Raw genomic sequence first — 15,766 nt, forward strand, 5'->3', positions numbered from 1 at the left:
CGGTTTTCCGCCACAGAGGCTTGGATCTTTCCACCAACAAAGATCTACAGGACCTCCTTAGGTCTTTTAAGACCTCAAAGGAACGTCGGTTGTCCACTCCAGGCTGGAATCTAGACGTGGTCCTAAGGTTCCTTATGTCATCAAGATTTGAACCTCTCCAATCAGCCTCTTTTAAGGACCTCACATTAAAAACTCTTTTCCTCGTGTGCTTGACAACAGCTAAAAGAGTAAGTGAGATCCACGCCTTCAGCAGGAACATAGTTTTTCACATCTGAAACGGCTACATGTTCCTTGCAGCTCGGTTTTTTGCTAAAACGAGCTTCCTTCACGTCCTTGGCCTAAGTCGTTCGAGATCCCAAGCCTGTCCAACTTGGTGGGGGACGAACTGGAGAGAGTACTTTGCCCAGTTAGAGCTCTTAGGTACTATCTAAAAAGGTCATAACCTTTACGAGGACAATCAGAAGCCTTATGGTGTGCTATCAAGAAGCCTTCTCTTCCAAGGTCTAAGAACTCCGTTTCTTACCTATTTAGGCTCCTGATTAGGGAAGCACATTCTCATCTGAAGGAAGAAGACCTTGCTTTGCTGAAGGTAAGGACACATGAAGTGAGAGCTGTGGCTACTTCAGTGGCCCTCAAACAGAACCGTTCTCTGCAGAGTGTTATGGATGCAACCTATTGGAGAAGCAAGTCAGTGTTCGCATCATTCTATCTCAAAGAGGTCCAGTCTCTTTACGAGAACTGCTACACCCTGGGACCATTCGTAGCAACGAATGCAGTAGTAGGCGGGGGCTCAGCCACTACATTCCCATAATCCCATAACCTTTTTAACCTTTCTCTTGAATACTTTTTATGGGTTGTACGGTCGGCTAAGAAGCCTTCCACATCCTTGTTGATTTGGCGGGTGGTCAATTCTTTCTTGAGAAGCGCCGAGGTTAAAGGTTGTGATGAGGTCCTTTAGTATGGGTTGCAGCCCTTTATACTTCAGCACCTAAGAGTCGTTCAGCATCCTAAGAGGACCGCTACGCTCAGTAAGAAAGACGTACTTAATAAAGGCAGAGTAATGGTTCAAGTCGTCTTCCTTACCAGGTACTTATTTATTTTATGTTATTTTTGAATAACTAATAAAATAAAATACGGGATACTTAGCTTCTTTGTTAACATGTATGCTGGTCTCCACCCACCACCCTGGGTGTGAATCAGCTACATGATTATCGGGTAAGATTAATATTGAAAAATGTTATTTTCATTAGTAAAATAAATTTTTGAATATACTCACCCGATAATCATGATTTAATTGACCCACCCTTCCTCCCCATAGAGAACCAGTGGACCGAGGAAAAAATTGAGGTGGTGTTGACAAGAAGTACTGGAGTACCTGACCACAGATGGCGCTGTGGTGTTCACCCCCACCTGTATAGCGATCGCTGGCGTATCCCGACCGTAGATTTCTGTCGGCAACAGAGTTGACAGCTACATGATTATCGGGTCAGTATATTCAAAAATTTATTTTACTAATGAAAATAACATTTTTCCTGGCTATGCAAACCTGAGTCCTTTAATCAAAGGACCTGCCTCAACTGCCCCACAAGTCTTTGACCAGAAGAGAGTAAAGTGTGTTATGCAGACTGCACAGAACTGAAGTTGCCTAACAATCTTATTATGATGCAATCAAACCCTTTTTCTTTTGGTTGTCTAGTCGTAAATATGAGACTAGGAGTAACCCAATTAAATAACTCGAGTTTATATACAGTAGGTAGGAAGACTATACAAAATTTAAAAAAAAATTTTTAGCATTCAGTTTTGATTACATCACTTTTAGCACATTGTAAGATCATGTTTTCTGTAATACTGTATATATTTCTCCTAAAAATTACTAATTTTTATGTATTCTTACAGCCTGGTAGAGTGGTGACACTAATACCATCAGATGACCCAGAGGTAAGTTAAAGTACAGTGTAAAATTTCAAAGCTCTATCTCATCTAGAAATGGATGAATTCTTTTTTCTTTTGGTAATTTCTCGTATCAAAAAGTATAAAAACATTTAACTTATTTTTCATGATATTACTTATTTCAAATAAGTGAGGGGACCAGAAACCATAAGTAAGGGGACCAGGTACCAAAAAGGTACCCCCCAAGAATGCCAGAAACTCAATAAGTATTTTTAATGCTTTTATGTTAATTTTTAATGAATTTTTTTTCACAAACTTTGTCAGCCGATATCTCAAAAGTAAGTTTTTCTATAATTGTTGCACTTCAAAATCTATCTTCTTCCTTATTCATTGTCTAATTTCTTTCTTTAAAAACCTGCGAATTCCTTGTTAAATTTTGCTTCAAATGTACCATAGGAAATTTGTACATTTTTGTCTTCTATTTTTTAAATAATTTTTGAATGTTTGTTGATTATATGTCATGTGTGTATTCTTCTCCGTTTGCAAAGTTCATTGAAAATAAGTAACTTATTTTTTTTGCCATACTAAAAATTTACATGGTAACTTCTGTAGAAAATTTATCTGTGATTGTTTTTATCTTTGAATTTTGCGATTTGGTAAAAAACTGTGGGAGCCTTTAGGTTTTAACCAAAATCTTTTTCTTCAAATTGGAAAATACATACATATACAAATTGGAAAATATTGATGAAAAATTGGGGGGGGGGAAGAAATTTAGTTGAAACTCATGGGAGAAACTCTTCAGAAGGTGTACTATAGAATGCATACCCTACCATTTTGATTTATAAAAAAAAAAAGGGGGGGGGGTGTTCCAGTCGCCCTCCTTAACGGGCCCAGCCGGTATGCCTGTATATGGGGGTATTGGACAAAAGACACAGAATAATATAAAACATTCACTGAGCTTCATATGGTAATGGAGAATGCCTATACAAAATATTTTGTCAAAATTCTCCTTACTTTCATAGTTACAGGGTAATTAGTAAAAGTAACACAATAAACCAAAAACATTGATCCCTACAAAAAAATGCAGTATTTCTTCTGTTATTGTAAATTTTGATAATTATTACATTTTAATATAAAACAAATTGTGAGCAATGACATTGTATAGATTCCATTAATCACAAGACAGGAAGTTTAATCATTATATCCTTCAGCGGTAGCGCAAACCTCATAGGGAGTACACGTTTGAATTTGACCTCTGACATTCACTCGCTTTTACATCTGTCTTTCTTGGTTTTGGCAAGAATTTCATCATGCCAAAGAGGAAAAGACAATTTCAACATCTTGCTAACATAAGGAAGAAGAAAATTGGCTCTAATAAGAGTTCAGAAGTGGGTAATATCGGTGATATTAGCGGAGTTAGTGAAGGAGAGAGAGATGATGAAGGAGCGACCGTCTCGCCTAAAGAAACAAGATATTGACCAAAGAGATCTTCATTTATGATTAAACTATGATAAATCACATTGTTTTGGTTTGTTAATATCCAAAAAGGAACATAAAATTCATTATAATCATGATTTATTAATATTGTCTGTAAAAATACAGAGGAAAACTTTGAATGCCCGTATCTCAAAACTATACTTATTGACCTTCAAATTCTATCTTCTCCCTTAGTTTTAAAGGTATGCTAAAGAAGAAAAGATAATTTCAACAGCTTGCTAACATAAGGAAGAAGAAAATTCGCTCTATTAAGAGTCCAGATGTGGGTAATATTGGCAATATTAGTGGAGTTAGGGAAAGAGAGAGATGATGAAGGAGCGACTGTTTTGCCTAAAGAAGCAGGATATTGATTGGAGGGACCTTATTTTATGATTAAATTATGATAAATAACATTATTTTGGTTTATTGAAATACAAAAAAGGAACATAAAATTCATAATAATCATGACTTATTATTATTGTCTTTGTAAAAATACAAAGAAAAACTTGGAATGCCTGTATCTCAAAACTACCTATTGACCTTCAAATTTTATCTATAAAACTATCAAATAGAGCACTTTTTCCAATTTTTGTTTCATATTTTGTTTTAGTTTTTCCCTGATTTATAGGGTTTATTTTCTTACCATAATAAAAAAAATTTATATCTAGCAAACAAATGACTTAAAAAAAAAAAAACTTTATTTTATTGGAGGTCTACATCAGGTCTATACTGTATAGGGTAGTAATCCCTGGCCTTAATGTTATGTATCAAAGGAGGAGATAGAATTTGAAAAACACTCATTTTCAGGATAACTGGCTTTGGTGTCGCAAAACCGACGGTTAGAAGCAAAAATCCTATGCAGTTTGGAGATATCCTAAGTCACTTTATTAAATGGTATGAATGTCAAACTCCTGTCCTTAAAAAAATGGCTTTAGCCAGCTGGCCCCCTTAATAGGCCTGTGGTGTGTTTTCCATGTTGCACTTACTATCAGGTCTACATGGCATCACAGGGGAGGGGAAGATGGGAATGAGTGAGTTATAATTTTTTTTTGAGAAGTCTGGAAGGTGGTGACCTCTGTGATTAAATCATGATGACTTCAAGTATTGATATAAGGAATTTTATTATTAAGATTCTGTTTTTGTAAGATGTGTGATATGCAATTGCTTTGATATTATGAATCTCAGAAGTAGAGTTAGCAAGATTGCTGTTAAATGTAAGGTATTGTATGCTGCAATGTATCACAAAAATCAAGCTTCTAATTATGAATAAGAATTCTGAAAGCAGGAATTTTATTAATGGACAACATTGAATATTAATAGCTACACAAGCTGTTGAGTAGAAGTTATGGATTCTCATTGTCAAAATTACACATGTGGTTACAAGAATCTCAGAACTGCACTTGATTAAGATATGGAAGCCACTTGTGTACAAATAACTCAAATAGTGGTAGATATTCTGATTGGTATTTTGTACTCTCAGGAAAAAGTATGGGGAATAGCTTACGAGATTCCACCACAAGAGGAGCAGAATGTTCTAACTCGCTTAAACATAAGAGAGCAACGTTTTGAGGTCAGAAAGAACTTAACCATGTACTCTGCTGACGGACAAAAGCTAAAGAACTCAGTGCTTGTATTTCTTGGAACTGATAAGCCAGAGTTAATGCTTGGAGATGCTTCGGTAGCAACAATAGCTGAACAAATTGCAAAAAGTTATGGACCGTCTGGCTCCAACTCAGAGTACTTATTAAATTTAGCCAAGTTCATGAAAGAAGAAGTTCCACAAGCTCGTGATGATCATTTGTTTGAATTAGAAGCCGCTGTCATTGATCTGCTGGGTAAAAAAAATGATGAGTAAATAAACAAATTTTAATTGATTGTATAGATGAGTAATTTTATGTGTAATGAATAGTTTATTTTATACTTTAACTAGATGTTTTAGTTATTTGATTTCTTCACCAAAACTATAATTATGTTTATGGTCTATTTTTTACTGTTTCTTAAAGTTAAGAATTTGCTTATGAATAATTGTTTTAAAATGAATTATGTTTTGTACATAATCATTGCTGTACTATAGGCGTACCATGCTTTTAGCCACCACTCTCCCAACATCATGTTCTTGTAAATATATGAAATTCAATAAATGTTTAGTTATGATTCTTTTGCTGAAACACTATTTTGATCAGGGAGACACTTCTACCATTGAAGGAACTACTCCATTTTGTAATGAAGAAAGTGGTATGGAGGATTGGAAAAATCTAATTACTTTGAGGAGACTCACCTTTAGGTCTCATTGTTTGTTTTTACAAAGTGTAGGCTTTTGATGTTTAACAAAAGAAAAATCTCTTCATACCCTCTCCTCTAGGTATTGGTTAGTATATGATCCCCAATCCAAGGAAGCATGTGAAGGGTTCCTACACTTGGTGAGTCCCCTGCCCTACCTTTTGATTAATCTGATTTTTATGTCTCCAGAGCAACTCAGTGTTTATCATAATGCTTTAGTAATTTATCCTTATAATGAATGTGACATAATTACCATATGGTATTTCGTATGCCATTTTAGATTACTTTAGTTCCTGATTATTCAGGTATGTTTTGTACCCTTCATAATATTATTTTTTATTATTTCCAACATCATGATTTTTATTGTTTCCAACATCATAGTTTTTGGGTTGCAATTCCCCTAATGGTGTAGATTTTATGATTACCTAGGATGTAAACAATCATATGTAATTTTGGTGTTTTTCTTGATCAATATTTGGATAAGAGAATTTTCTGCAATGGTTTTATATCCTAGCTAACGTCAGATTGGCGGAATTTGAATGTTATGTCCTTGTTTCATATTGCTTAGTATGATTTGAATGACCTGAGATTAAATGTAGATATCAAAGGCCAAAGTTTCTTATGGTGATGTTAGCGATAGTGATTCCTCAAAATTAGCTTTTATGTCAATGCAGCCAAATGAATTAATAATTGGATTTCAGTATACTTTTGATTTCATTTTTATTACTTCCTATTACAAGTAAACGATAGCAATTTTCTGTATCTTTTTAAGAAGAATCATCCCATATTCGTAACATTTATATTTATTCCTAAGTGACTTGTATTTATCTCTATCCCTCTTATCTATGTTGATTATGAGTTCTATGCAATCTATGGAACACACATCAATGTCTTTTTAATTTACAGGTCTGCAATAGATTATCCATCTAAAATATACCAATAAATTATTTTCAGTTACAAGCTTTAATATCTCAATTAGACCCAGTTATTTTTGTTGCAATATCTGTTTTTACGAAATCCTGATTTATATCATAAATAATCAGATTTCAAGACAGAAGACATTTGCAGGAAGCAGATCAATGCATCTATCCTGCTTCTGACCGTGCACAAATGAGCAACCTCTCTGTGCATTATTAGTAATGTGGTATGTCCTGTTAAACCTCTAATGCTAAATGCACTTGGGTTTCGACTTCTTTTGACCCTCTGTTGTCGTGATTAATAGCAACCTTGCCTTTCATTTGAAAAGATTAGGGTTCAATCTCAGTATGAGGTAGAAATCTAATTCTGTTTAAGCCTGATTTATTTCTATGTTGATACAATCTTTTGAATCATTTATATGGGTTACTCTTCGTCTCGTTTTCTCTATGACCAGGCAATTAAAGAAAAAAGGGTTTGATTGCATCACACTACGGTCGCTAAGCAACCACAGTGCATCGCAGCATGGGGCGTCATCGCATGACTCTTTCCACTACACTCCTTGTTGTGAAGTTGAGGATGTATCCTCACTTCCTCTCTACAATCTAGACTTTTGCATTCACCTCGCATACCCCTATAGTATTTATTGCATGTGCCTTGTGTTTTTTATTATTCTCTGTCACTAGCATTACTACTCATTATCTGTGAGATGTGAGTGAGTGCTTCATGGCTAATGAGCCTCTTAGCATGCGTTGATGCCCTGGCTATGACGGTCGTTCTTGTAGCACCATGAGCTGGGTAGATGTGGATCCGCATCCTGTTTGCCCCTCTTGCCGAGGCAAGAGATGTTTAGTAGAATCACCATGTGAGTACTGTACTCTAGGGAGTGGCCATCCTCCCAGTGGGAGAGACAGTGTTCTCATCGCAGGAGACTAAGTGAGATCGCTCTCCTTCTTCGTCTTCTTCCAACAGTGGCAAGAGACGCATTTTTGTTTCTGCGACGAAGGTTATCCCCTGGTACTCTATCAGGAACCCACTGAGGCTCTAGTCATAAATCACAATGACCATCATAATTTTGATAGTGTTGATTATGTACTGCATGAGCTTGAGCCAGTACTTGTAGCAGATACCTTGGCTACAGCCACCACATGCTTTGAGCCAGGTCCCAACTCATTACCTTCAGTCCCTGATTATTCCTATGCAGTATTGGATAGATTTCCCTCACCTCCCGTGAGTATTTTGAGTGGAGGACCATATGCAAATGATTACTTAGAGAAGATCTTTCCATTCTTGGTAGGATTTCCAATTTGAGCATCAAAAGCCTATTCACTTTCCTGTTTGAGGAACCTTAGCATTGAGACTGCCTTTCCCCCTAGCTCTGAGGCAGCCATGCTAGAAGACTCTTATTACCAGTCTATAGCTCGTTCCCACAAGCCAGGCTTACGTCGTAAACCCTGGGGTCCTTGGTATCGATCTCCCTTACAGAGTTTCCAGAACTCTTCATTCCTTTATTACGAGTTTCTGTTGTGTCCACCCCCCAAAACTTTGCAACGTCAAGCTATTCTATTCTATTGTTTTTTCCTTGTAGGACTGCTATAACTGAGAAGTTGAGTGGAAAAATCCACCATTCATTCTCCAAGTATTGCCCTTTCACAGTTCAGCCAAGCTTAACGTTTAGCATAATAAGTCTGGATGCAAGGCTGTTCCTACTCGGGATGACGTCACTCCGCGCCACCTTTCCTGTACATGATGAAACTCCTTTGCGCGCTGATCAGGCCAGCAAATCAAAGCGAGTGGTCATATTCATTCACAGTGATGTCACTCCCGTGCTGCCATTTTGACGTGTAAAGATATTCCTCCTCAAAGCAGTCATGCTAATGTGTGCCATAAGCTTCCTACCACTTGTCAAACTTGTTTGTAAACACCACACCCTAGGGGACATGCAATATTAACACCCCATTGTCTTAAAGTTCCCCTGAAATTTGGTAAACCATAGGCCAGTTATCTTGATAACAAAGCTATGAGTGGTGCAAATAGCAGACCTATTGCCTTACATGGAAGGTTTAATGTTTATGATGCTTCAAGTGCTGAGCATTCTTCGAAACATAAAAAGTATTATTTTTTAGACGATTCTTCTTTTCAGGTGCTGGGTGTGAGAAAAGGGCAGGAATCCTTCTTCCCTGTCTCACGAGTTGAATCCTAGTCTGACGCAGAAGGTGCTAACATTGTTATGCGTCATAAACACCACAGAGGGCAACCTACAGAGGAACCTGTGTCTTCTAGTATGCTGAATCCAGAAAAGGGAATCTATGCTTCTGCCTCGACTCTGTGACTAGAGGCGAATACTGTACTCCAGGTTTTTCTCTGCCGCATATTCCTGCCACAATATGAATGTGGCAAGGAAAAGGAAGGACATTGGAAAAGAAATGGAGAATCTTCCTATGACTGTCATAGTTGAACAACCAGTTACCCGAAAAGTGGAACCACTACTTGACCACGATATTTTCACAATTAATGAATCTCTGGGGAACCTTGTGGCACACGTTGGTCCCAGTTGAGCTGATGTAGCCCCCCCCCCCCCCTCGAGGTCCTGATGTCTTGTCTAGGAGCATCGCGGTTTGTTAAAATCATGAACTTCATATGCCATTTAGATGGCCTTGACAAACCTCCTCCAATGCAAACCATTTACTAGCGGGGTGCTATTGAGCTTACTTTCATGCAATCGTAAAGCCTTAGGCACGGTCTTGATGTGGAACTCTCTAAACAAACTAAGGACACACTAAACTTGTTTAACACAGAAGTCTCAGTATCTGAAAATTCCATTAAGGCCAACAAGTCCTCAAAGTTACCACCTATGGCCCTTTCTCCCCAGACAAGGTTCTACGTACACTCTGGTGCTTTTCAGGTCCACTTCCTAACTCCGGTGACGTTGCTAACCTGCTACCGTCTGTACCGGCAGATAGATTAAACTCAGATTTGATGAGCTCCCCTTCTTTGTTCCCTACTTCAGATGTGGCTACGGCCATAAAAAAGATCGAGAAGTTGGAACAGTCTTCTGTGAGGAGGAGGAGAGCATTGACACCAAGGATGCCTGTGTCTCGGCAGCAACAGTGGAACTCGCCTTGCGAACAAATTTCTCAGCAGAGACAAACAACAGCTGCCACTAGCAAATTACAACAGCCTGGACTGCAAGCCATCAGGCCCACCTTTTAATGGAGAGGATATCCTTCCAGACGTAGGAGCTGTTGTGGCATTGGCTCCAGCTAAGAAGGGCACATTCCCCAGCCTCCCACCAGTATGGGTATACCTACAAGCTACTGACGCAGCCGGCAGTACTTTGGGACCAATCTCTGAACAGTAGAAGTCCCTCGTTCAGAATATCCAGTCCTTTTTTCATAGATTCCATCACCTCTAACCAGTACTTGGACAGTTCAGTCTCTTTAGTTGAAAATTCTCAGTTAAAGACCTCCCCTTACTAGACGAGGTATCCGAATGTTGGATAAAGGAGTAGTGAAGGATGCCTTAAGTAATTCATCAGGTTTCCTCAACAATCTATTTTTAGTAGAAGAGCTATTGGAGGTTGGAGATCTGCCATAGACCTCTCCCCTTTGATTCGATTTTTGCTGCAAACAAATTTAAATGAATGATTGGTTCTCCCAGCTATCAGGAAGAATGACTTAGTTTTGACCTTAGATCTGCATGGCGTCTACTTTTATGCCTGTGTTCATTCTACTTCAATTAAGTACCTAAAGTTTTCCCTTTCGAGACAAAGAATGCCAACACAGAACTTATATCCATATCTCGACATAGGCTCATGCCATGGGCGTCAGGCTTTTGAGGTACCAGGACAACTGACTTTTCCTGATAAAGTCCCGGGCTCTTTTGGGGAGACACAGGGACCTACTGTACTAACAAAATCATTGCAAGGAGTTGAGATCCTCCAGAGTCTGCATAAGTCCAGCCCTGCCTCCCAATATTTGGGTACCAATGTTTACATCTGTCCACAGGATCCTGTAATTCAGGAAAATAGCAGAAAACCACTGGAAGAAATGCCTCTTCCTGCACACTCTTGACAGAAATTTTCTAGGTCATCTCTTCTCTTCGGGAAAAAGGCCTCTTTGGGAGGATGCATCTTTGCTAGGTTCTAAAGAACCACTGATTGCAGACAGCCAAACATCCTGCTACCCCGCTGTCGGTGTCCCAGGAGATGGGGATAAACCTCTTTCGGTGGCTGTGAAAGAAGAGCCTATTAGCAGAAACTCCCTTCAAGTTCCTTCCCTGCACTTCATGGGGTTCTCGTATGCTTCTCGCCTAGAGTGAGGTGAGCACCCAGGACAAGAACAAATTTCAGGTCTACGGTCAAAGAGGATAAGCCTTTTTTCACATCCTTTGCATAGAAGTGAAAGCAGTCAACTAGTGTCACCCCACTCTTCAGGTTCTATACAGTAAAGTCATTCCATGGTGCGGATGAAAGACAACTTTACGTTGATGACTTATATTTCCATCAGGCAGTACAGCAATTGGTTCAGAATGATCTTTGCTTCTTCTAGTGACAGAGAGACTTTTGACTTTGCAAGGTTTCACGTCTCGCGGCATATTTACCACTCTCCTGTTTCACCAACTCCTTGTGTATTTCTCTTCAGCCTTAGACTAAACTACAGTAATAGAAGATACTTTTTTAGCATCATTGGGATGGACTGGACTTTTACATGCTTTCACCATTCTGTCTGATTTGTCAGACTCTGAAAAGAATCCGAACTTCTCAGGGAGTCAGAGTAACATTACTAGTTTCCAAGGAACCAACAGCTGAGTGGTATTCAGACCTACTGGAAGTTCTGAGAGAACATCCAGAATTATTAAAACCTACTACGTCAACCACACACAAGAAAGTTCTACGCCGTAGTGCTTTGCCTGCCACTTCATGGCTGGAGTCTATTTGGCATCGTCTTCGAAAGAAGGGTGTTTGAGACCAATTGCGAAACAACTTCCCGGATGTCTCCAAAAGTTGTCCACAACAGTCTGCCAGCCCAAATAGAAACCTTTGGCATTGTAGGAGGGATATTTTCCCTCTCAAGGCCACTATTCCCCTGACTATTTGATGATCCTGAGGAACAAAAATCCTTTTCAGTCATTATGGTATAAGGCTACCACTAGGCATTGAGCCAAGTCCTCAAACTGAGAGAGCTTGACCTCCCCTCTTTATGAGAATTCTAATCTCTCGTTCGGGTTTTTTCGGGCAGGCTTGTCCTCCCCCGAGAACTAAAAACCCTCCTTCCTGGAATGTGGCAAAAGGGCTTAGGACTTTGATAAAAGCCCCCCCTACGTACCCATGCATGAGGCCTTAGTCAAGGGCCTTAACTTAAAGATCGCCTTCTTTCTTGCCTTGTCTTCAGGCAAGAAGAATAAGCGGACTGCAGTACATGGTCTATATTCTCTTATGTCATATTCCAGAAGGTGGAAAGAATTATCCTTATCCTTTGTTCCCAAATTTGTGGTCGTAGCCAAGAATCCTGTTGAATACAATATCAGATTTAACTTTTTCATGATCTTGTTTACCAAAAAGGTAACTGATGACCTCAGTGACGTTTTACTTTGTCCCGGTAGAGCAGTTAGAAAATATTGAAAATAAATGGTGGATCTTAGGCCTAAAATTTCCAATTTCTATGTGAACACTGATTGCCTCAAAAATAAAGTATCCAAAAACTTAATTTCATTTTGGTTGAGAGAAACAATAATTAAAGCTGATTGATTCTCAGGGGAAGCACGATATCCATTCTGCAGAAACCACTCTGTATTACAAGTCCTCAAAGCTGGTGTATGGAAGAGATAACCACTTTTGCTGACCATTTTCTTAGAGGCTGTGCTGACAGGTCTATAGACACTTTTTCTCTAGGCCCTATTGTTGCAGCACAACCAGTAATCTAATCTTACGCTCTTATGGGACACACAACTTTTTATCAAATACATTAGTTATTCTCTGCATTATAAGGGTATGTAATGTGTATCAAGGCAGATAGTGATCACACTTGGACTTGGAGCCTTCACTTGGATCTCACCCTAATGCAAGTAAGAACAACATATTTTTTTTTTCATTTTTTATTGATGATATATTGGATATATTCTTTGTGACTCATGATGTTCATATAGCTTCACCCCTGGCTTCTAATCATATTCTCTTGGTGGAATTTAGGGCCTTAACTAGCAATTGTGTCTGTTTGAAATGAAGGGTATACCTCTTAACGGAGACTTCCTCCTACCTAAGGAAGACTCATGTTTAAATGACTCAGAAGTTTGTATCCGCATAGGAATAAACTACAGTACAAATTTATAAAACCATTTGTATTTTTCCTAGCTATACAAACCTGACCAGGAAAGAGTGAAGAAGAGCATCATGCCATAGTGCCCAGCACTACCATGCGCTGTGGTTGCTTAGCAACTATACAGTGACACAATTAAACCCCTTTTTCTTTGATTATCTAGTCATAGAGAAAATGAGATTAGGAGTAACCCATATAAATGACTGAGGTTTGAATAGCTAGGAAAAATACAAATTGTTTTAAAAATTAGTAGTATTGTGTAGATTTTCATTCATATTGACTTATAAGGGGTAATGTAAATGAAAAGCTATCTAGTGGCATGATTGATAGAGACCTTGCCTTTTATTTGAAGACTAGATTTTGATCCCAGTATGAGGTAGAAATCTTTATATATATATATATATATATATATATATATATATATATATATATATATATATATATATATATATATATATATATATATATATATATATATATATATATATATATATATATATATATATATATATATATATATATATATATATATATATATATATATATATATATATATATATATATATATATATATATATATATATATATATATATATATATATATATATATATATATATATATATATATATATATATATATATATATATATATATATATATATATATATATATATATATATATATATATATATATATATATATATATATATATATATATATATATATATATATATATATATATATATATATATATATATATATATATATATATATATATATATATATATATATATATATATATATATATATATATATATATATATATATATATATATATATATATATATATATATTATATATATATATATATATATATATATATATATATATATATATATATATATATATATATATATATAATATATATATATATATATATATATATATATATATATATATATATATATATATATATATATATATATATATTATATATATATATATATATATATATATATATATATATATATATATATATATATATATATATATATATATATATATATATAATATATATATATATATATATATATATATATATATATATATATATATATATATATATATATATATATATATATATATATATATATATATATATATATATATATATATATATATATATATATATATATATATATATATATATATATATATATATATATATATATATATATATATATATATATATATATATATATATATATATATATATATATATATATATATATATATATATATATATATATATATATATATATATATATATATATATATATATATATATATATATATATATATATATATATATATATATATATATATATATATATATATATATATATATATATATATATATATATATATATATATATATATATATATATATATATATATATATATATATATATATATATATATATATATATATATATATATATATATATATATATATATATATATATATATATATATATATATATATATATATATATATATATATATATATATATATATATATATATATATATATATATATATATATATATATATATATATATATATATAAATATATATATATATATATATATATATATATATATATATAGTAGGGTCCTGAATTATGCGAGAATTTGGTTGATCAATGCCCTCGTATAAATGGAAAATCGCATATTTCGAAACACACAACTAACAAAAATAATTCGTTTGGGGCTATGTTAACCAGCAACTTGCCTATTCAAACATGTTTACTACCCATTTCCAATAGTTTCTATGTACTATACTGTATTTTTTTATAATATCAAATTGTTTTTGTAAATAAATCAAACATTTAATATACTTTAAAGTTCTAATAGCTTGAAAAAGGTTAAAATTACAACCAGGATGGGTGTAAACACTATATTTCCCGTTATAACACAACCCAAAATACAGACAAATTTCAATGTTTGTCATATCTATTGCATAAGACAACTGGTGAAAAGCAAAACCATCACTCTATAGACTAGCTTTTGTTGTATCATTGAAAATCCAGAATTATCAAAATAAATGCGATTTTATATCATGCGTCTCGTAAACGCCAAAAAGCACAATAAAAAACGACAACCAATGTTTTGTTTACGTTTATCTCTGATCATAACGAAGAAACAGACGCATTTACAAATCTGTGTATAGGTTAGTTTTTGCATCGACAGAAATCTTACCAAGTATTGAACATATGTTGATTTTGTTATTACCAATGTTCTACTTAATTTTTCTTAGAACTTCCAAATAAATTAAATGAATGCCATTTATATAATGTTTTTCTTTATGACGCTGCCTGAAACGGAAACCTTTCATTCGTTTATCTTTGTTTTTAATAAACAAGCAAAGGCATTAAACACGCATGATCAAAGTGATAAATAATGATATTAAAACCTTTTAGTACATATGTTATTACAAATATTATTTACCGTATCCATATAAATTCCTACATACGTAACAAAGCAGGAAAACTATTTTTTTTTTTTTTGCGTTTAATCAACAATAACAAACGGCCACTAATGACAGAATGATAATTTACGATAATTCTAAACTGTTACGAAAGATAATTGTCCATATCATATCCAAAATACTTTTCCTAACTTCAGTTATAAATCAACTTGTACCCACCTCAATTATGGAACCGTCAGAAAAAAGTAAAAGAAGAAAAAAGTACAGTACTAGGCTGGGTTTTAAAGTCATCGAACAATCAAGTTACCGCTATAACGTTCGACGTGACAGAGATGGTGCGAGTTTGAAGAAAGTAAGGAAAATTGAATCATGATTGATTTTTAATATAATTAATACTT

At 34.7% G+C, this 15,766-nt stretch overlaps 1 protein-coding gene across 8 annotated transcripts in view; it reads left to right on the forward strand.

Annotated features, from left to right (window-relative positions):
* LOC137656146 (putative glutathione-specific gamma-glutamylcyclotransferase 2) overlaps nucleotides 1-15,766 on the forward strand; it is a 127,969-nt gene that overhangs the window by 43,285 nt on the left and 68,918 nt on the right. For 6 of the 8 annotated variants that reach the window (XM_068390355.1, XM_068390338.1, XM_068390344.1 and 3 more), the window contains exons 3-4: nucleotides 1,897-1,938; nucleotides 4,847-6,603. In XM_068390355.1, the coding sequence (XP_068246456.1) occupies nucleotides 1,897-1,938; nucleotides 4,847-5,221 (417 nt within the window). In that variant the 3' untranslated portion in view covers nucleotides 5,222-6,603. Of the gene's footprint in view, nucleotides 1-1,896; nucleotides 1,939-4,846; nucleotides 6,604-15,766 lie in introns of those variants that run through there. The other 2 variants (XM_068390323.1, XM_068390364.1) reach the window with 2 other exon arrangements.

The sequence above is a fragment of the Palaemon carinicauda genome, chromosome 1, assembly GCF_036898095.1.
Source record: "Palaemon carinicauda isolate YSFRI2023 chromosome 1, ASM3689809v2, whole genome shotgun sequence".
Lineage (NCBI taxonomy): Eukaryota > Metazoa > Arthropoda > Malacostraca > Decapoda > Palaemonidae > Palaemon > Palaemon carinicauda.